At 42.0% G+C, this 23,147-nt stretch overlaps 1 protein-coding gene across 2 annotated transcripts in view; it reads right to left on the bottom strand.

The window, feature by feature from the left end:
* Nucleotides 1-23,147, bottom strand: part of tspan18 (tetraspanin 18) — a 129,205-nt gene that overhangs the window by 38,781 nt on the left and 67,277 nt on the right. For both annotated transcript variants that reach the window (XM_045696628.1, NM_001140106.1), the window contains 1 exon segment: nucleotides 3,927-4,006. In XM_045696628.1, the coding sequence (XP_045552584.1) occupies nucleotides 3,927-3,929 (3 nt within the window). In that variant the 5' untranslated portion in view covers nucleotides 3,930-4,006.

The following is a 23,147-nucleotide window of genomic DNA, read 5'->3' as shown; positions in this document are numbered from 1 at the left end:
TTGGATGGTACTCAAATCAAACAGGTCTCTGCATATAAATATTTAGGGGTATGGTTAGATGATAGGCTTTCTTTTAAAAAAACATGTTACTGAATTGGGAAAAAAAGCTCAAATTTAAGATAGGGTTCCTTTAGAGAAACATGGCTTGTCTGTCCTTTGTAAATAGAAACCAAATTGTGCAGGCTACTTTTATGTCAGTTTTAGATTATGGTGATATTATCTATATGCATGCGTCGGCAAACACATTAAAACCACTGGATGCTATTTACCATTGTGCACACAGGTTTATCACGGGTGATAGTTACAAAACTCATCACTGTATCCTATATCAACATGTGGGTTGGGCCTCTCTATCTGTGAGGCGAGAGCAACATGCTCTCTTGTTTATTTATAAAGCGCTTCTTTTAAAACTACCTCCATATATATCATCATTAATTTCCACTAGATATACAAATTTTAAAACCAGATCACAGATGTGGATTACATTAGAGACTCCTGCGGTCTCCACAGAGTTGGGTAGGACTGCCTTTAGTTCCTTTGCGCCTTATTTATGGAACAAACTGCAGATCCAACTTAAGTTAGACACTCTGGTGTCCCTTGCCCATTTCAAAAATGTTATGGAGGATCAATATGATGTTGTCTGTGATTGTTTCTGTTGAATTGTGTCTTTGTTTTGTATGTTTGAAATGTTCTTGTCTGTATGCCTAAAACTGTACATGTCAACATGTTTACACAGGGCACAGCCGTAAAAGAGATCCAGGTCTCAGTCTGTTTTCCCTGTTAAAATAAAGATTTAAAAAAATATATATATATATAAAATCCTGTTGGGTTCAGACCTTTTGAACCGGAATGGACGTATGGAATGGATTATCTGCCTAGGCATGTGTTGAGATAGAATCAATGATTATCAAAGCACACACATCGTTCATTGCATTACAAACTCCTTTGAATATTGTCCAAATCGAAGAACACACATCATTACATTGGAACTTTCTCAGAATGACCCACAGCATCTACTATCACAAAACAGTCTTCTGCTACTTCCAAAATCTAGATACTACTGTAATAGCAACCAAGCTAGTCTAGTAAACCTGTCACGCCTGCTCCCGCTCTCCCTCTCTGGCGCTCGAGGGCGCCAGGCTGCCCTTCATCACGCACACCTGTCACTATCATTACGCGCAGCAGCACTCGTTGGACTCACCTGGACTCCTTCCCTTTGTTGATTGGCCAATCTATTTGCCTGCTCCCCTGGTTGTTCCCTGTGTCTGCATTAATGTCGTTATGTGTTTAAGTCGAGACGCTGTCCTGTCCTGTTCCATGTCCGTGCTAATTAAATGTTCACTCCCTGTACTTGCTTCTCATCTCCAGCGTCGACCCTTACAAAACCCACTGGGCACAGACATCATTTCAACGTCTAGTTTTGAATTATATTTGGTTGAGATTTAGGTAAAAAGTTAGGTGAAAAAAAGACTAAATTCCCTTACGTTGATAACTTTTTGGAAATCCAATCAGTTTTTCCACGTTAATTCAATGTCATCAGATAGATTTTGTTGTTGAAATTATGTGGAAACAACGAAGATGGAAGTAAACAGTGGCAGAAACAGGTCCTTATAGGGACAGACAACCCCCTCTGTCCAAGAGCAGTAAACGCTAGTATACACACGCAGGCATGCACACTTCTGGCAGGGTTATACGTAGAGTGCAATAGAGGAACTGAGACAGATCTTGTTCTAAATAGCATAAGACTCCTGGCTGAGTAGTCAGCCCAGAGTGGGCAAACATGTAAACAAGTTTTTAGGGGTAAGAATCTACAGTGTTGTTGATGCACAGTGCATACTTTTTAGTCCAAGACTACGCTTAATCTGTTTGCGAAACTGCCCCTTTTTGTCTGTTTTATAATCCATAAAAAACAAATACAGAGTGAACATAAAAAAGGGGTGAAAATGTAACATGGGACTCTATGACCGTTTTTTATCATAATATCCCCCTGGGATTTTCGACAACATTTAGAAAGCTTTCCAAGACTACGAGCTCTGCATAAAAGACTGAGCATGGGCTGAGGTGTTGTGTGCTGTGGGGAGGGGGTGAGAGTGTATTTTGTTTGGCATCTCCAGTTAATACTACCCACTGGGCACACACATGTTTGAATCAACGTTGTTTCCACGCCATTTAATTAAATTATGTTGAACCAACGTGGAATAGACGTTAAATTGACGTCTGTGCCCAGGGGGTAGTTCCTGTTACTGCAAACAAAGAACTCCAGGGTGAAGTTTCCCCTAGGTACAGATCTAGGATCAGCTTCCCTTGCCCCAATCCTAACCTTAACCATTAGTGAGGAAAATGATAAACTGACCCAAGATCAGCGTCTAGGGGTAAATTCACCCTACACCAACAAAGCACAGCACAGCACATCAGAGCTGCGGAAGAACTTTAGAGTTAGGAACAGCTTGGATGGCCATTTGTCTAATGAGTGATCACTCACGCGGCTCTGCTCCCTATTACCAGGCCATATGTTAGTTAGAGGACCAGAACCACAGGCCAAACCATGCCTGAAACATGTTACTGTTTACTTTGCTGGTTTGTTAGCTAAGCCTCTCACCGTGAAGCTTTTTTTTGAAGTGACACATTAATATTCATGACAGGCTACAATACAGAGGGATCAGACTGAGTGCATGGAAAGAGAAAAGGTAAAAACAACAACAGCAGGGCCTAGTTGTGTTACAGGTTGTACCTTTGAGGGAGTCAAAACCAAAGCCTGGAGAAAGTGTGTGCGTGTGGGGGGGGGGTCTGTGTGTGGGCGTGTGTTTGTGTCTCAAAAGAAAAAGGAAGATGGCCATCTGCTACACACATGTAAATACACCACTTATTAAATAAAACAAGTAAAATTCCATGTGCATAGTGCATTCCACAGATCACGTTTATAAGTCAGTGTTCAAAAGTTATGGCACACCTGAGAGTTGGGAACCACTGCTCTAGGCTACCATCTGGAAATGGAAATACATTATTTCATCCATAAAAGTTATCAGGCAAAAACACACACACACACACGTGCAAGCACACACACACACATGCGCGCGCGCACACACACACACACACACACACGTGCTTGTTTTCTAGCTTTAAAGGTAAAGCTGTATGGTGAAAGGTTTCCATGTCTGTCTGCAGGCTATGTTGTGGCTTTGTCTGAAGTCCACTTTAACCTCTCGATCTATGCATGTCTGCTGCCGAGGCGTGCTTTGAATGCTAATGCTATAAATCTCTATGTTAATAAAGGGTCTAACCCTAACCCACTGCACCGCTGTGACAGGCTGAGGGGTCAAAGCCCACTGGTGGTGTCTTAGTAAGACCCAGCCATCCTTCTCTGAGCTCTGGTGGTGTGCGTAACACCCATCTATCCCTTGCCATTCCCTTGGTTAATATCAAGGCACGGATGTACAGTATGTTGCAATGGAATGCAGACTGTTGGTAATCTCTGTAGAAAGCTTGAGACTCAGATCATTCACCAGAATCCTTCTCCAAGCCTGTAAGACCCAGCCATCCTTCTCCAAGCCTATAACACCCAGCCATCCTTCTCCAAGCCAACTGGTGGTGTGTATAAGATCCTTGGTCAAACCTCCATGCCTCCTGTTGACGCACGCACGCGCACACGCACACACACACCTATGTGTGCTTGATTAAACTGAGGCTGGAGGAAGAGGATAGCAGTTTGAGCCTAAACACCTCCACAATTCTCTGTGCTAAGATAGACATGCACAGGGAAATAACTGATGTGAGAAAAACACAGAGGGAGAGGAGGCTTTGAGAAATGGGCAATTGAGAAATGGAAGTGTTTTTGAGAGAAAAGTATTAGTCAGGCAAACTCAGTGTTGAAGCTATATGCTGAGAGATCATGAGTTGAGATTTGGATGGAAGTGACAGCAACATACCATGAGTTTCTGTTTCTGCGTCTTCGTTCAGATGAAGCAGATGACTTCTCTGTTTCCCCTCCTCTCCTGTTTTCATTTAGCTGTGGGCAAAAAGACGGACACAGGTCAGAGGTCAGGGGTCATTGATCACGTGCAGAACCCTAATGGTTACAGTTTCTCTATTTTTACTAAATTACAGAGAAACTGTCTATAGAACAGTCACGAAGAACATGTGCTGAACCACAATAATGAGAGTCAGTTTCTCTGTGCTGAAAACCTGTAGGACCCGGGTATTAAGAACATGTACACTCAACAAAAATATAAACGTAACATGTAAAGCGTTGGTCCCATGTTTCATGAGCTAAAATAAAAGATAACAAATGTTCCATACGCACAAAAAGCTTATTTCTCTCAAATGTTGTGCACAAATTTGTTTATATCCCTGTTAGTGAGCAATTCTACTTTGCCAAGATAATCCATGCACCTGACAGGTATGGCATATCAAGAAGCTGATTAAACAGCATGATCATTACACAGGTGCACCTTGTGCTGGGGACAATAAAAGGAGCGTGCAATTGGCATGCTGATTGCAGGACTGTCCACCAGAGCTGTTGCCAGATAATTGAATGTTCATTTCTCTACCATAGGCCGCCACCAACATCGTTTTAGATCATTTGGCAGTTCATCCAACTGGTCTCACAACCGCTGACCACGTGTAATCACGCCAGCCCGGGACCTCGACATCCGGCTTCTTCAAATGAGGGATCGTCTGAGACCAGCCACCCGGACAGCTGATGAAACTGTGAGATTGCTCAACCGAATAATTTCTTCAAAAACTGTCAAACTGTCTCAGGGAAGCTCATATGCGTGCTTGTTGTCCTCACCAGGGACTTAACCTGACTGTAGTTTGGTGTTGTAACCGACTTCAGTGAGCAAATGCTCACCTTTGATGGCTACTGGCACGCTGGAGAAGTGTGCGCTTCATGGATTAATCCCGGTTCCAACTGTACCGAGCAGATGGCAGACAGCGTGTATGGCGCTATATGGGTGAGCGGTTTGCTGATGTCAACGTTTTTAAAAGAGTGCCCCATGGTGGCGGTGGGGTTATGGTATGGGCAGACATAAGCTACAGACAACGAACACAATTGCATTTTATCAATGGCAATTTGAATGCACAGAGATACTGTGACAAGATCCTGAGGCCCATTGTCGTGCCATTCATCCACCGCCATCACTTCATATTTCAGAATTCCATGGCCTGCGTACTCACCAGACATATCACCCATTGAGCACGTTTGGGATGCTCTGGATCGAGGTGTATGACAGCATGTTCCAGTTCCCGCCAATATCCAGCAACTTCACACAGCCATTGAAGAGGGTGGGACAACATTCCACAGGCCACAATCAACTCTATGCGAAATAAACGTGTCGTGCTACATGAGGCAAATGGTGGTCACACCAGATACTGACTGGTTTACCAATCCACGGCCCTACTTTTTTTCCCTAAGGCACTTTATCTGTGACCAACAGATGCATATCTGCATTCCCAGCCATGTGAAATCCATAGATTAGGGCCTAATGAATTTATTTCAATTGACTGATTTCCTTATATGAACTATAACTCAGTGAAATGTTAGAAATTATTGCATGTTGCGTTTCTATTTTAGTTAAGCGTATAAAATAAGCCTCTATAAGACATTTCAAACGGTGAGATTTGGCGAGCCAATCACAGAGACTGCGCCAGCATTTTACCCATGGGAATATTACACTGATACTCAGCTGGAGGAAGAAATAAAAAGGGACAGAGAAAAAAAATGCAGCAGCTGCCGCCTCTAATAGTTCCAATCCTGTCTGTGTCTGCGCGTGCGCGTTACCAGTCAAGTAAAATTGTAATGCCTGCCGCCAAGGTAGCCTGGAGGGTAGGAGCGTTGGGTCAGTAACCAAAAGGTTGCTGGATTGAAACCCAGAGCTGATAAGGGGAAAGGTATCCCCTTGAACCATACGGTTCAGTTAATTGGTCCTTTATTTGTGTGTAACACAGTCTCTCTCTCTCTCTCTCTCTCCTCATACTGGTTCTATCTGATGCTAACCTTGATTAGCATCTCATGCATTATACATAGGTAAACTAGCATACATTGCTAAATACACGTTGCTAGCAATAACTGACTGTCATAATGGATATTCAACTTAGTGTGGCTAATGAGCCTAAATGCTTTTAACTTTTCCTACTTCGCTCTTCTGTTCTTTTCAGTTTGCTTTCTTTGCCACAAGTGTGTAAGTTAGTCCCAGCTGAAAATAATTATATGGCAGCGCAATGGAGAGCCAACTACATTACTGCTAGTAGCTATTCCTGCCTGCTTGAACTTAATGCAAAAATAGTCAGAGGAGCTATTCTGATGGAATGACAATACTTTGGAGTGGATTTCAAAGTGATTGACAGTGGCTTTGACAACTGTAACATCAAATATCTATAGATAGAAGCGTTAGCTGTCTGTAGAGACATTCTCCTCCATTAGATGTACAATTCCAGGCTGTATGTATTCTACCTCTTACAGACGCTGAGATAGAATGGAGAATCATAATGTCCCGAGAGTATTCTGGAACCAGAGCCTAAGCCATCACCGTCCTCATTATCATCCTTCTATCCTTCTACACCATATTGCCAGCAGTATCCTACAGAATCAACAAGACACCAAACTGACACTTGCAGCTCACCAATCACTCATAGAACAAAAACAAGAACACACTCACACCAGCCCCCATATAGCATATGCACACACACACACAGACACACATTTTGTGATTACATCTAAACACTACACAATGCAATCACAGCCTGAGTAGGTAACTAGCGAGGAAGAGAGATGCTCCGAAATTATACACTGTTATCACAGGGTTTGCACTGTGAGACTCTTCACAGTAAACACCCAGGGAATCAATAAACCTCCACAGTGGTACAGAGGATATAGAGGCACACATTTATAATATGTGGAACCAAAATCCATCTTTAGGAGAGCAACAGAGGTGTTTTAAACCAATTTTACAGCCTACTTGTTTACAAACAATCCAATATCATTGGCTCTATTTGCTTCTTGGACAGACAGACAATAGATCTGTCTCTCTATCAGGCAAGTCTATCAATACCTAACCCCCCCTCCCATATATCAATAGCAGTCATACTTAGAAGTGTGTACTGAAACAAAAGGGATCAACGTCTATCTATCCTGCCAAGCTGGTAACAAAAAAGCCTCTCCAATGCCCTGTGCTTAGTACTATTGCGGTTGGCAGGTAGCCTAGCGGTTAAGGGCATTGGGCCAAAGATTCCTTGATGCCCTTCCAGACTGCCTCTGCCTACCCAAGGACGTCAGAGGACAAAAATCAGTTAACCACCTAACCGAGGAACTCAATTTAACCTTGCGCAATACCCTAGATGCAGTTGCACCCCTAAAAACTAAAAACATCTGTCATAAGAAACTAGCTCCCTGGTATACAGAAGATACACGAGCTCTGAAGCAAGCTTCCAGAAAATTGGAACGGAAATGGCGCCACACCAAACTGGAAGTCTTCCGACTAGCTTGGAAAGACAGTACCGTGCAGTATCGAAGAGCCCTTACTGCTGCTCGATCATCCTATTTTTCCAACTTAATTGAGGAAAATAAGAACAATCCGAAATTTCTTTTTGATACTGTCGCAAAGCTAACTAAAAAGCAGCCTTCGCAAATGGAGGATGGCTTTCACTTCAGCAGTAATACATTTATGAACTTCTTTGAGGAAAAGATCATGATCATTAGAAAGCAAATTACAGACTCCTCTTTAAATCTGGGTATTCCTCCAAAGCTCCATTGTCCTGAGTCTGCACAACTCTGCCAGGACCTAGGATCAAGGGAGATACTAAAGTGTTTTAGTACTATATCTCTTGACGCAATGATGAAAATAATCATGGCCTCCAAACCCTCAAGCTGCATACTGGACCCTATTCCAACTAAACTACTGAAAGAGCTGCTTCCTGTGCTTGGCCCTCCTATGTTGAACATAATAAACGGCTCTCTATCCACCGGATGTGTACCAAGCTCACTAAAAGTGGCAGTAATAAAGCCTCTCTTGAAAAAGCCGAATCTTGATCCAGAAATTATAAAAAACTATCGGCCTATATCGAATCTTCCATTCCTCTCCAAAATTTTAGAAAAAGCTGTTGCACAGCAACTCACTGCCTTCCTGAAGACAAACAATGTATACGAAACGCTTCAGTCTGGTTTTAGACCCCATCATAGCACTGAGACTGCACTTGTGAAGGTGGTAAATGACCTTTTAATGACGTCAGACCGAGGCTCTGCATCTGTCCTCGTGCTCCTAGATCTTAGTGCCGCTTTTGATACCATCGATCACCACATTCTTTTGGAGAGATTGGAAACCCAAATTGGTCTACATGGACAAGTTCTGGCCTGGTTTAGATCTTATCTGTCGGAAAGATATCAGTTTGTCTCTGTGAATGGTTTGTCCTCTGACAAATCAATTGTAAATTTCGGTGTTCCTCAAGGTTCCGTTTTAGGACCACTATTGTTTTCACTATATATTTTACCTCTTGGGGATGTCATTCGAAAACATAATGTTAAATTTCACTGCTATGCAGACGACACACAGCTGTACATTTCAATGAAACATGGTGAAGCCCCAAAATTGCCCTCGCTAGAAGCCTGTGTTTCAGACATAAAGAAGTGGATGGCTGCAAACTTTCTACTTTTAAACTCGGACAAAACAGAGATGCTTGTTCTAGGTCCCAAGAAACAAAGAGATCTTCTGTTGAATCTGACAATTAATCTGGATGGTTGTACAGTCGTCTCAAATAAAACTGTGAAGGACCTCGGCGTTACTCTGGACCCTGATCTCTCTTTTGAAGAACATATCAAGACTGTTTCAAGGACAGCTTTTTTCCATCTACGTAACATTGCAAAAATCAGAAATTTTCTGTCCAAAAATGACGCAGAAAAATTAATCCATGCTTTTGTTACTTCTAGGCTGGACTACTGCAATGCTCTACTTTCCGGCTACCCGGATAAAGCACTAAATAAACTTCAGTTAGTGCTAAATACGGCTGCTAGAATCCTGACTAGAACCAAAAAATTTGATCATATTACTCCAGTGTTAGCCTCCCTACACTGGCTTCCTGTTAAGGCAAGGGCTGATTTCAAGGTTTTACTGCTAACCTACAAAGCATTACATGGGCTTGCTCCTACCTATCTTTCCGATTTGGTCCTGCCGTACATACCTACACGTACGCTACGGTCACAAGACGCAGGCCTCCTAATTGTCCCTAGAATTTCTAAGCAAACGGCTGGAGGTAGGGCTTTCTCCTATAGAGCTCCATTTTTATGGAATGGTCTGCCTACCAATGTGAGAGACGCAGACTCAGTCTCAACCTTTAAGTCTTTACTGAAGACTTATCTCTTCAGTAGGTCCTATGATTAAGTATAGTCTGGCCCAGGAGTGTGAAGGTGAACGGAAAGGCTGGAGCAACGAACCGCCCTTGCTGTCTCTGCCTTGCCGGTTCCCCTCTTTCCACTGGGATTCTCTGCCTCTAACCCTTTTACAGAGGCTGAGTCACTGGCCTACTGGTGTTCTTCCATGCCGTCCATGGGAGGGGTGCGTCACTTGAGTGGGTTGAGTCACTGACGTGGTCTTCCTGTCTGGGTTGGCGCCCCCCTTGGGTTGTGCCATGGCGGAGATCGTTGTGGGCTATACTCGGCCTTGTCTTAGGACGGTAAGTTGGTGGTTGGAGACATCCCTCTAGTGGTGTGGGGGCTGTGCTTTGGCAAAGTGGGTGGGGTTATATCCTGCCTGTTTGGCCCTGTCCGGGGGTATCATCGGATGGGGCCACAGTGTCTTCTGATCCCTCCTGTCTCAGCCTCCAGTATTTATGCTGCAGTAGTTTATGTGTCGGGGGCTAGGGTCAGTCTGTTACATCTGGAGTATTTCTCTTGTCTTATCCGGTGTCCTGTGTGTATTTAAATATGCTCTCTCTAATTCTCTCTTTCTCTCTTTCTGTCTTTCTCTCGGAGGACCTGAGCCCTAGGACCATGCCTCAGGACTACCTGATATGATGACTCCTTGCTGTCCCCAGTCCACCTGGCCGTGCTGCTGCTCCAGTTTCAACTGTTCTGCCTGCGGCTATGGAACCCTGACCTGTTCACCGGACGTGCTTGTTGCACCCTCGACAACTACTATGATTATTATTATTTGACCATGCTGGTCATTTATGAACATTTTAACATTTTAACATTTTGACCATGTTCTGTTATAATATCCACCCTGCACAGCCAGAAGAGGACTGGCCACCCCTCATAGCCTGGTTCCTCTCTAGGTTTCTTCCTAGGTTTTTGGCCTTTCTAGGGAGTTTTTCCTAGGGAGTTTTTCCTAGCCACCGTGCTTCTTTCACATGCTTTGCTTGCTGTTTGGGGTTTTAGGCTGGGTTTCTGTACAGCACTTTGAGAATATCAGCTGATGTACGAAGGGCTATATAAAAATAAATTTGATTTGATTGATTTGAAATTTGATTGGGCCAGTAACCGAAAGGTCGCTGGTTTGAATCCCCGGGCTGACTGGGTGAAAACTTGGCTGATGTTCCCTTGAGCAAGGCACTTGACCCTCATTTCTCCAAGGTTGCTGTCAATAATGACCGATCCCTAGCTGTGACCCCACTCTCTGAGGATGTCTCAGGAGGAGTGGGATATGCAAAAAAACACATGTATAATACACACATGAAATAGGACACATGTAAGCACCCACCTAATTATTATCTGCTAGAGTAGCTGGTGGAGAGAAGGCAACAGTAGAGAGGGTCTGCATTATTTTCAGATCTCCATGGTAACCTTGCACAGGGGGAAAGTGGAGCACCAATAGGATCAGAGAGAGAGACTCAGCAAGGCGGCGGTATCGAGTGTATGTTACATGGGGTGAGGGGGAGATCGGCAACCTTTGCGCACACAAACACACACACACACACACACACACACACACACACACACACACACAGCAACAACAAAAGGGTGGCGGTATAGTATAGATCCTTGCCTCGTGGGAGACTAGAAAGGCCAGGCCATTGAGGGTCCGAGTGAAAGAGAGAAAATAGAGAATGAAAGACTTCTACCACGGTCAAAAGGTTTCATCTACATCCACTCAAAATAAACCCTTTCAAGTAGGGCTTCTAAATCCCTTTTACTCTCCAATCATTGACATTTAAGCATTGACCGCTGTGTGAGAGATTTACAAATCAAGCCTGTAGGTAATTGAATAGTGTCTGTTGATATTCAGGCTCTGAGTGAGTTTATTGTTGCATCTACTGTCAGACTCATTGAAAATCGGCTGTGGAGTACCACAAGGATGTGGTTTGGGACCTTGTTCGGGATCTAATGTCATCTTACACACTTTGATCAAGCCTACCTCATTTATTTCAGGGCACTCCTATGCAGATGGCCTTGCAATGTGACAATACTTCTATCTTACAAACGGCTAAGCGCTCTTCAATAACAGGTTACACTTCTCTTTTTGTCATTCTTTGAAAAGTACCAGATGACTTAAACGTAGATAGAAGAGGAGTTAAAACCAATAAATGATTTCCATTCCATGTTTGTGTGGGATCACTTCCTCTGTCTCTGAGCATTGTCCATCCACCCCCATCGCTTCGCCTCTCGCTTCGCCTCTTCCTCTCTGTGACCACTGACTCGCTGTTGGACGAGCGAGCTACAGTGGGGGAAAAAAGTATTTGATCCCCTGCTGATTTTCTACGTTTGCCCACTTACAAAGAAATGATCAGTCTATCCTTTTAATGGTAGGTTTATTTGAACAGTGAGACACAGAATAACAACAAAAAAATCCAGAAAAACGCATGTCAAAAATGTTATAAAATGATTTGCATTTTAATGAGGAAAATAAGTATTTGACCCCTCTGCAAAACATGACTTAGTACTTGGTGGCAAAACCCTTGTTGGCAATCACAGAGGTCAGACGTTTCTTGTAGTTGGCCACCAGGTTTGCACACATCTCAGGAGGGATTTTGTCCCACTCCTCTTTGCAGATCTTCTCCAAGTCATTAAGGTTTCGAGGCTGACGTTTGGCAACTCGAACCTTCAGCTCCCTTCACATATTTTCTATGGGATTAAGGTCTGGAGACTGGCTAGGCCACTCCAGGACCTTAATGTGCTTCTTCTTGAGCCACTCTTTTGTTGCCTTGGCCGTGTGTTTTGGGTCATTTTCATGCTGGAATACCCATCCACGACCCATTTGCAATGCCCTGGCTGAGGGAAGGAGGTACTCACCCAAGATTTGACGGTACATGGCCCCGTCCATCGTCCCTTTGATGCGGTGAAGTTGTCCTGTCCCCTTAGCAGAAAAACACCCCCAAAGCATAATGTTTCCACCTCCATGTTTGACGGTGGAGATGGTGTACTTGGGGTCATAGGCAGTATTCCTCCTCCTCCAAACACGGCGAGTTGAGTTGATGTCAAAGAGCTCCATTTTGGTCTCATCTGACCACAACACTTTCACCAGTTGTCCTCTGAGTCATTCAGATGTTCATTGGCAAACTTCAGATGGGCATGTATATGTATTCTTGAGCAGGGGGACCTTGCGGGCGCTGCAGGATTTCAGACCTTCACGGCGTAGTGTGTTACCAATTGTTTTCTTGGTGACTATGGTCCCAGCTGCCTTGAGATCATTGACAAGATCCTCCCGTGTAGTTCTGGGCTGATTCCTCACCGTTCTCATGATCATTGCAACTCCAAGAGGTGAGATCTTGCATGGGGGCCCAGGCCGAGGGATATTGACAGTTCTTTTGTGTTTCTTCCATTTGCGAATAATCGCACCAACTGTTGTCACCTTCTCACCAAGCTGCTTGGTGATGGTCTTGTAGCCCATTCCAGCCTTGTTTAGGTCTACAATCTTGTCCCTGACATCCTTGGAGAGCTCTTTGGTCTTGGCCATGTTGGAGAGTTTGGAATCTGATTGATTGATTGCTTCTGTGGACAGGTGTCTTTTTTACAGGTAACCAGCTGCGGTTAGGATCACTCCCTTTAAGAGTGTGCTCCTAATCTCAGCTCGTTACCTGTATAAAAGACACCTGGGAGCCAGAAATCTTTCTGATTGAGAGGGGGTCAAATACTTATTTCCCTCATTAAAATACAAATCAATTTATAACATTTCTGACATGCGTTTTTCAGGATATTTTTGTTGTTATTCTGTCTCTCACTGTTCAAATAAACCTACCATTAAAATTATAGACTGATCCTTTCTTTGTCAGTGGGCAAATGTACAAAATCAGCAGGGGATCAAATACTTTCCCCCCCCACTGTACACCCAAAGCAGGACTTCTATTGCTGTAAAATTATGACTTTTAAGAACCAGCTCTACAGCCACCAAACAACCTTAAGATTCTGACAGATCGTAGGGCTCTGGTTAAAAGTAGTTCACTATAGGGAATAGGGTGCTATTTCGGACACAGCCCAAAGAGCATAGCAATAGAGCAAGAGCTTTTTCAGCAATATTTATCCTGGATGTCACAGGTTTTAATGAGCAGAGTGCTGAGACAGACTTATGGCTCTTCTAGCAGATCTAGATTTATTGATCTACAGTGTATAAATCAACTGCCAGGGACAGACGGACAGGGATAAACTGCTGAGGTTGGAGGTTCAATCCCCACACACATCTGATTGAATCAGAAAACTCATCATTAATTTACCTTCCCCTCTCTTTGGTCATAGCTCTCAATAGATTGGTAAACAGTGAGTACCTTGGGTAAACAGATGGGTAAACCCTAACTCAACAAACACGTATCTAAAATAATAGGTGGGTAAACCATATTGACAAAATAAAAAGGTGTGTTTCCGCAACATCACTGTCTTCTCAGGCTTTCATTCCAGTTACATATTGAACTCAATCACCCATCTTAAATTATTCTGATTGAACTCATTACCCTGTCCTCTGCCTTCTCAGTGTTAATGTTTTGAGGGGCGATGGGAAACCTGAGAGATTGCAGCAGCAGCCCCTTGAATACGTGTTTAGGGGGAGTTTGATGCTGATTAAAGCAGACTAATTTTTTTTAAATAAATATATATATATAAAATATATATCTTTTTTTTTTAGATAAAAAAACATTTGGATACATGTAAAATATATATATAAATATACGTTCCAACATATATTACCAAATTTATTTAAAATGTGCATATATAAATGTATCACAATATGTTAAATGCATCAGAAAATGTATTTATTGTAATTCAAAATACTTTCGGAAATACATTAAAGAATGTATGTTACAATATATTTTAACACGTATTTATCAATATACACTGCTCAAAAAAATAAAGGGAACACTAAAATAACACATTGTAGATCTGAATGAATGAAATAATCGTATTAAATACTTTTTTCTTTACATAGTTGAATGTGCTGACAACAAAATCACACAAAAATAATCAATGGAAATCCAATTTATCAACCCATGGAGGTCTGGATTTGGAGTCACGTGTCCACATACTTTTGGCCATGTAGTGTAAATAGGTCAAAATAAAACATCAGACACTGAATATCCCTTTGAAAAGGGTGAAGTTATTGTTTACACTTTGTATGGTGTATCGATACACCCAGTCACAACAAAGATTCCTTCATAACTCAGTTGCCAGAGGAAGGAAACCACTCTGGGATTTCACAAAGAGGCCATTGGTGACTTTAAAACAGTTACAAAGTTTAATGGCTGTGATAGGAGAGTACTGAAGATGGATCAACAACATTGCAGTTAATCCAAAGAAGGAAGGAAACTGAATAAAATATTCCAAAACATTCATCCTGTTTGCAATGAAGCACTAAAGTAACATTTTAAATAATGTGGCATGAAATGAACTATATGTCCTGAATACAAAGTGTTATGTTTGGGGAAAATCCAACATAACATATCACCTAGTACCACCCGCATGGTGGTGTCTGCATCATGTTATGGGTATGTCATCGGCAATGACTAGAGAGTTTTCTTTTCATAAAAAGAAACGCAATAGAGCTAAGCACAGGCAAAATCCTAGAGGAAAATCTGGTTCAGTCTGCTTTCCGACACTGGGAGAAAAATTCAGCTTTCAGCAGGACAATAACCTAAAACACAAGGGCAAATATACACTGGAGTTGCTTACCAAGACGACACTGAATGTTCCTAAGTGGCCTAGTTACAGTTTTGACTTAAATCGGCTTGAAAATCTATGGCAAGAATTGAAAATGGCTGTCTAGCAATGATCAACAACCAACATGACAGAGCTTAAAGAATGTGCAAATATTGTACAATCCAGGTGTGCAAAGCTCTTAAAGTCTTACCCAGAAAGACTCCCAGCTGTAATCGCTGCCAAAGGTAATTCTAACACGTATTGACTTGGGTGGGAATACTTATGTAAATTTGATATTTCTGTATTTAATTTTAGATACATTTAGAAACATTTCAAAAAATATGTTTTGGCTTTGTAATTATGGGGTATTGTTTATAGATGAATGAAAAAAAAATCTATTTAGTCCATTTTTAATTCAGGCTGTAACACAACAAAATGTGAAATAAGTCAAGGGGTACGAATATTTTCTGAAGACACTGTATGTCATTATCATTAAGACTGCAGAACAAGAATAAGCTTAACCTTAAATCACAGAACTCAACATAACAGATTAACTGGCATGACAATCCATCTCATGGGAGGCCAAAAAGTCCTATGACAAGACGAAGTCATCCCTACAAGTCTTCTAATACGCTGCCGCAGCTACGACACATTTTGCCAAAATGCATTTTTATTTTACTTGACACATACCAGAAGCACGAACATGCATTGAAATGACTACTAAAATGACTACAAACATGATACATTATCAGTCATGTAGTGACTCCATGTCTTTCATGTGCATATGTAATAAATACAAATTTAAAAAGTATTTATCTGTACTTCCCTCTGTGATTATGAAGTTGAACATGTGCTCTTTATCACAGAATGTTATAATTAGGTGCAATCAATTTCTCCCCATCACAATTTAAATTCTATCACTTCCCAAATTTTGGTTTGGTGGGACAAAAAATGTTTCTCCATTGATCAATGCGTAAAATGTAATTTAAGAAGCCGAATTAGAAACCACTTTGGCTACTAGATATCATAGCCATGCATTTGTGGAATATTGTCAGGCATTCCATGCATTTCAGTAAAGATGCAAATGTATCTAAATATATCTTCCTCTTTTCAAAGACGGAGGCAAATGGAAGCAAACATTACAAAGGTCGATCTAGGGACTCTAGGGCGGCTCTGAAGTTCACCCCTAGAACATGTCATCATCAAAGATGCCGATCAGATCCTTTCAGATCTCCATAAGGGCAAAGGTCAGTTTGGGATTGGGCCAAAGGCTGGTGAAGTGTGTCATTTTACATTTTAGTCATTTAGCAGACGCTTTTATCCAGAGCGACTTACAGTAGTGAATGCATACATTTCATGCATGCATTTTTTTATTTTATTTTTTTGTACTGAGAGAGTGTCCTGATCTACTGAGTCTTGGATGGTTATATGAATGAAGAGAGTATGGATAGATGAATGAAGAGAGTATGGATAGATGAATGAAGAGAGTATGGATAGATGAATGACGAGAGTATGGATAGATGAATGAAGAGAGCATGGATAGATGAATGAAGAGAGCATGGATAGATGAATGAAGAGAGCATGGATAGATGAATGAAGAGAGCATGGATAGATGAATGAAGAGAGCATGGATAGATGAATGAAGAGAGCATGAATAGATGAATGAAGAGAGCATGGATAGATGAATGAAGAGAGCATGGATAGATGAATGAAGAGAGCATGGATAGATGAATGAAGAGAGCATGCATAGATGAATGAAGAGAGCATGCATAGATGAATGAAGAGAGCATGGATAGATGAATGAAGAGAGTATGCATAGATGAATGAAGAGAGTATGGATAGATGAATGAAGAGAGCATGGATAGATGAATGAAGAGAGCTTGGATAGATGAATGAAGAGAGTATGGATAGATGAATGAAGAGAGTATGGATAGATGAATGAAGAGAGCATGGATAGATTAATGAAGAGAGTATGGATAGATGAATGAAGAGAGTATGCATAGATGAATGAAGAGAGTATGGATAGATGAATGAAGAGAGTATGGATAACATTAAGAGGAAAGAAGGAGGGGTATAGGAAATTACTTCTCTGTTTGTCTGTCCCTTCTTTTATTCACATCTCATAATCTCTCTTAAGTCCCATCTCCCTGTCTGTCTCTCTTCCTTTCTCTCCCTCTCTCTCTCCCTCTTGTTCCTGCTCTCTTCATCTATCCATACTCTCTTCATTCATCGTCCATCAGACAAACAGACAAGTCATTTCCTATGCCCCTCCTCCTTTCAGAAATGTGGGGGCATTCCTAAAAGATGATATATTATTTCTTTGGCATTATATGGAAGTGGGTAATGCGCTACTATTTCAGTGAAAGTGCCAGGAAAGGGAATCAACACTTGACACCTTGCATTCCCAACAAGGAACAGTTCAAGTCTGTGAACCCATCATCCATATGTGACTATCCTCATTTGAAGGTAGGCTACATTGTCCAAATGATCCTTTATTGTAGCCTATAACCTACAGATGTAGGTCCATAACCATATGCACTGTACGTTTGTGATGAAGTAACCCAAGTGCGAATGTTGTCCACCCTTCCTAGGATAAAAAACACAATGTATGTAATATGTCAAAATTCAACAAGCTCCTCACAAACCCTTTTAGACTTCTACCATAGGGCTGCTTGGCTGATGGTTTTGACTACAATTTTTGCTCTTGAGAACACACATTAAACTGAAGACCACCAAGACTGAGGCAATTCTCAGAATATCCATCTGTGGAGGAGGTACATCAGTGGGTGAAGAGAACCAAGGATAGACATGTGACATGAAGGATAGAGAGGACCAGACTGAGGAAGGGGCATCAGATCATTTTTACGGTACAGTAGGTCCACAACTTCAGCAGCCCTGGTATTGTTCCTTTCCAACTCCATTTGATTTTCTGAGTGTAGTGAAATTACATGATCAACAGAATGGAATGCGCTCAGACCGGTTTTTACACTCAATAAATGCATGCAACAGCAATAAATTCAAGTCTTAAATGGTTATTTACTTGTCAAATTCTTCTGTACTTTTCAGACAGATTACAGGTGTCAACACAACACCAGATGGTGCTCCTCAGAAGCATCAAATCATTGATCGAAAAACACACTGTCCTGCTAAAATGTCATTTTACTGAGGACTGAGATAAGTCATGGCAAAGATAGCAGGTCAATAATTTACATATACACTACATGACCAAAAGTGTGTGGACACCTGTTCGTCGAACATCTCATTCCAAAATCATAGGCATTAATATGGAGGTGGTCCCCCCCTTTGCTGCTATAACAGCCTCCACTCTTCTGGGAAGGCTTTTCACTACATGTTGGAACATTGCTGCCGGGACTTGCTTCCATTCAGCCACAAGAGCATTAGTGAGGTCAGGCACTGATGTTGGGTGATTAGGCCTGGCTCACAGTCAACGTTTCAATTCATCCCAAAGGTGTTCAATTGAGTTGAGGTCAGAGCTCTGTGCAGGCCAGTCAAGTACTTCCACCGATCTCGACAAAACATTTCTGTATGGACATTGCTTTTTGCACGGGGTCAATGCCATGCGGAAACCAGAAAGTGCCTTCCCAAAACTGTCCAACAAATTTGGAAGCACAGAATGTCATTGTATGCTGTAGTGTTGATTTTCCTTCACTGGAACTAAGGCCAAACCATGAAAAACAGCTCCAGACCATTATGCCTCCTCTACCAAACGTTACAGTTGGCACTATGCATTCGGGCAGGTAGCGTTCTCCTGACTTCCGCCAAACCCAGATTAGTCAGTCGAACTGCCAGATGGTGAAATGTGATTCATCACTCCAGAGAACGCGTTTCCACTGCTCCAGAGTCCAATGGCGGCAAACTTTACACCACTCCAGCCGACGCTTGGCATTGTGCATGGTGAACTTAGGCTTGTGTGGCTGCTCGGCCATGGAAATCCATTTCAGGAAGCTCCCGACAAACAGATCTTGTGCTGACATTGCTTCCGGAGGCAGTTTGGAACTCGGTAGTGAGTGTTGCAACCGAGGAAAGACCATTTATACGGGCTACACACTTCAGCACTTGGTGGTCCTCTTCTGTGAGCTTGTGTGGCCTACCACTTGGCGGCTGAGCCGTTGTTGCTCCTAGATGTTTCCACTTCACGATAACAGCACTTACAGTTGACCGGGGCAGCTCTAGCAGTGCAGAAATCTGATGAACTGACTTGTTGGAAAGGTGCCATCCTATGACGGTGCCACGTTGAAAGTTACTGAGCTCTTCAGTAAGGCCATTAAAGCGGCAATGTTTGTCTATGGAGATTGCATGGCTGTGTTCTCAATTTGATACCTGTCGGCAACAGGTGTGGCTGAAATAGCTGAATCCACTAATTTGAAGGAGTGTCCACATACTTTTGTATAGATAGTGTATATGTTCAAATAAAAAACATATCACATCATCAAAATAATAAATAATCATAAACACTGAACAATTGCATAAAAATACAAACAAAAGTTGCAGTACATTGTAGTTAGAGTAGTCGTGTCTAAGTCCAACCCTATTCACAATGGGGCAGCAAAGGTCCATGCTACCTACCCAAAACGCCAGTGACGCCCAGCCCATTCAAACAAGGGTGTGTTCTCTAGTCTTTCCACACCTTCTCCAACATTGGGCTGTACCTGCATGACTGCATTTCCCTTGTATAGCTGGAGTTCTGTAAAAGCAAGTCTGCAATTTCCAGGCAAATAGCACTTCAGAAAGTATTCATACCCCTGGACTTTATCCACATTTTGTTGTGATACAACCGGAATTCAATATCGATTCAATATTTTTAAAATCTCATCCATCTACAAACAAAACTCCTTCATGAAAATGTGAAAATATGTTTTAGAAATGTTTGCAAATTTATTGAAAATGAAATACAGAATGTATTCACACCCCTGATTCAACACATGTTAGAATCCCCTTTGGCAGCCATGATTACAGCGTTGAGTCAATCTGGGTAAGTCTCTAAGCGCTTTGAACACCTGGATTGTACAATATTTTTACATTTTAGTCATTTAGCAGACGGTCTTATCCAGAGCGACTTACAGTAGTGAATGCATACATTTCATACATTATTATTATTTTTTTCCCATACTGGTCCCCCGTGGGAATCAAACCCACAACCCTGGCGTTGCAAACACCATGCTCTAACAACTGAACTACAATATGCCCATTATTCTTTTTAAAGTTCTTCAAGCTCTGTCAAGTTGGTTGTTGATTATTGCTAGAAAGCCATTCAAGTCTTACCATAGATTTTCAATCCGATTTAAGTCAAAACTGCAACTAGGCCACTCAGAAACATTCAATGTCGTCTTGAGAAGCAACTTCAGTGAATATTTGGCCATGTGTTTTAAGTTATTGTCCTGCTGAAAGGTGAATTTGTCTGCAGACTGAACCAGATTTTGACTGTGCTTAGCTCTATTCCGTTTATTTCTACCCAAAAAACTCCAGAATCATTGATTATGACAAGCATAACCATAACATGATGCAGCCACCACCATACCTGAAAATATGAAGAGTACTCAGTGATGTGTTGTGCTGGATTTGCCCCAAACATAACACTATATATACAGAACATGAAGTGAATTTCTTTGCAACATTTTTTGCAGTTTTACATTAGTGCCTTACTAATGTAATGGGGGCATGTTTTGGAATATTTTCATTCTGTACAAGCTTCCTTCTTTTCACTCTGTCAATTAGGTTAGTGTTGTGGAATTAATACAAAGTTGTTGATCCATCCTCAGTCATTAAACTCTGTAACTGTTTTAAATTCATCATTGGCCTCATGGTGAAATCCCTGAGTGGTTTCCTTCCTCTCCGGCAACTGAGTTAGGAAGGACGACTGCATCTTTGTAGTGACTGGTTGTATTGACACACCATCCGAAGTGTAATTAATAACTTCACCATGCTCAAAGGGATATTCAATGTCTGTTTGCGTGTTTTACTTTCGGTGTTGTACACCAGCTTCAAACAGCTGACAAAATACAAGATATTTGGTTACGGAAAATATATTTCACAGCAGTTTAGATGGTACCATGATTCTCTACACTACACATTGCATGTTTTGTCACATAAACACAAATTAGCAAAACAATTAGACTTTTAGCAACCAGGATATGGCAGAGCAATTTCTGCATATTGCACCTTTAATGTAATCTCAAATGCAATCTAGGTCATTTGATTTTGCTAGTAGATGAAGCACAGTTATAACACAATCTGTTGTATGAATAAACAAAATATCTGACATTGTATTACCAATTGAACTTTGCTGTGCTTTTAAATTGTTGAAAACACAGTGATAGCCATTTCCAGGTTGCAATGACGTGGTGTGCCCAGAGGAAGGACTGGGGGGCATCACAACAACAGTGAAGCTTTGCAGTGGAGCGATTAAAGGGGGAAGACCTGTCGGAGCAGCAGGCTGAAGGGGGTGAGGTTGGAGGGGGGTGAGGCAAGGGAAGAAGAGGGAGGGAGAGGAAAGAAGAGGGTGAGGATCACTGAGGGAATGGGCTGAATGAATGTTGGTAATGTTGGATGGGGGGAGGGTGAGGGTGAAGGAGAGGGGGGAAGCAGATTGCTGCGAACAGTGAGAGCATGGGCCCGTAGGACACAATTAGGAGTTGGAACTCTCAGAGAGAGGGTTACAAAAACATAGCAAGCAAGGTTGCCGGGAGCTAGAAACAGCCTCACTCCACCCAACTCTCCCTCCCTACCTCTCCCTCCCTCCCTCTCTCCCCACCCCAAAGTAAAAGTTCTTTACCACAGACTGAGAGGGGGCTGGGGAAGTTAAACTCTTCCCCCATTCCTTCGTTCACTCTTTCCCCACCCACAGCCCTGCAAGATGATGTTGAACAGGAGCACCTTAACCATTTCCATCACAGCTAGAGCCTTAAGCCCTAGCTATAAAGCTTCAGAGGTACATAGCTTAAAACATCACAGAGACTATGACATGCTGACTGAGTCCTTCTCGAAGAGCTGAGGGCTGAGGCAGGTGTAAACGGTACAGTGAAATGGGTTCTTGCATATTTTCATAGTAGCGATATCAGAAATAGAAAGTGTCCCGAAAAATATTGGATAGTTATTAGATGATGCTACACAGACACACTTGTTTAAATTGTTGGGTCATGTGAAAGATAAGCTATAACCACTCCCCAGCCACATCTAGCTAAGTGGATAGATCAATATTGTCAAGACATGTTCATGAAATACAATAGATAGCCATAATCACCCCCAGACACACCTGGCTAACATGATGGGTCATGTAATCATCTGGAAACGTGGAGTCTTTTGTTTAGACATGTAGCTAGCTAGCTAGCTAAACAATGAACCATAATCCCAACCCATACAGTACAAACGGATTGTCATAGCTAGTCACCATGCATGAAATGCTGTAGTATGAACTAGGTTCAATGTTAGCAAGCTAGCTAGCTAGCATTAGGCTATAACTAGCAAATCAAATGGATTTCTGAGATACAAATAATATTACGACATAGATCATACACGTAACATTAGCTAGCGAGCCACCAAGCTAATGTTCGCTAGCTAGCTAACAGTACACTTTAAATTGCAATGAAAACGACTGCCAAAATCAGAAACGTATAATATATGAAAATGTAGCTAGACTCTTACCCATATACATGGATGAACGCTTCACGGCAGACTGGAACCCTTTAACTAAGTAAGACGTCCTGTGTTGTTTTCGTTTTGTAGCTACAGCTTGTTTGTGCCGTTGTGTCAAGTCACTCCGGTTCACACTTACCTTGTGCAGAAAGTAGTCCATCACAACCTTCTGCCATTGATCTTTGTTGAGAGAAGTAGCAACACTTTTGCAGATCTCCATGGTTAACATATCTTTCAAAAAAGCTGTGATTTCAAGGATTATCTACACATACTGAGCAGCTCATGTTATAGACAGAAGCATGCTATATGGCAGACCAATCCGAACTCCTTTCTCGGCATGTCCAGCCCATCCATTATGTCGGCCAATTATGGCTAGCAGGAATGTTGCTTCCTTTTTCCGTGGCTAAACCAACCAGGCTCGTAATTTAACAATTGTATTTGTATTTAC

Source organism: Salmo salar, chromosome ssa16 (genome assembly GCF_905237065.1).
Source record: "Salmo salar chromosome ssa16, Ssal_v3.1, whole genome shotgun sequence".
In the NCBI taxonomy this organism is placed as follows: Eukaryota; Metazoa; Chordata; class Actinopteri; order Salmoniformes; family Salmonidae; genus Salmo; species Salmo salar.
This window is presented reverse-complemented; position numbering and strand designations above follow the sequence as displayed.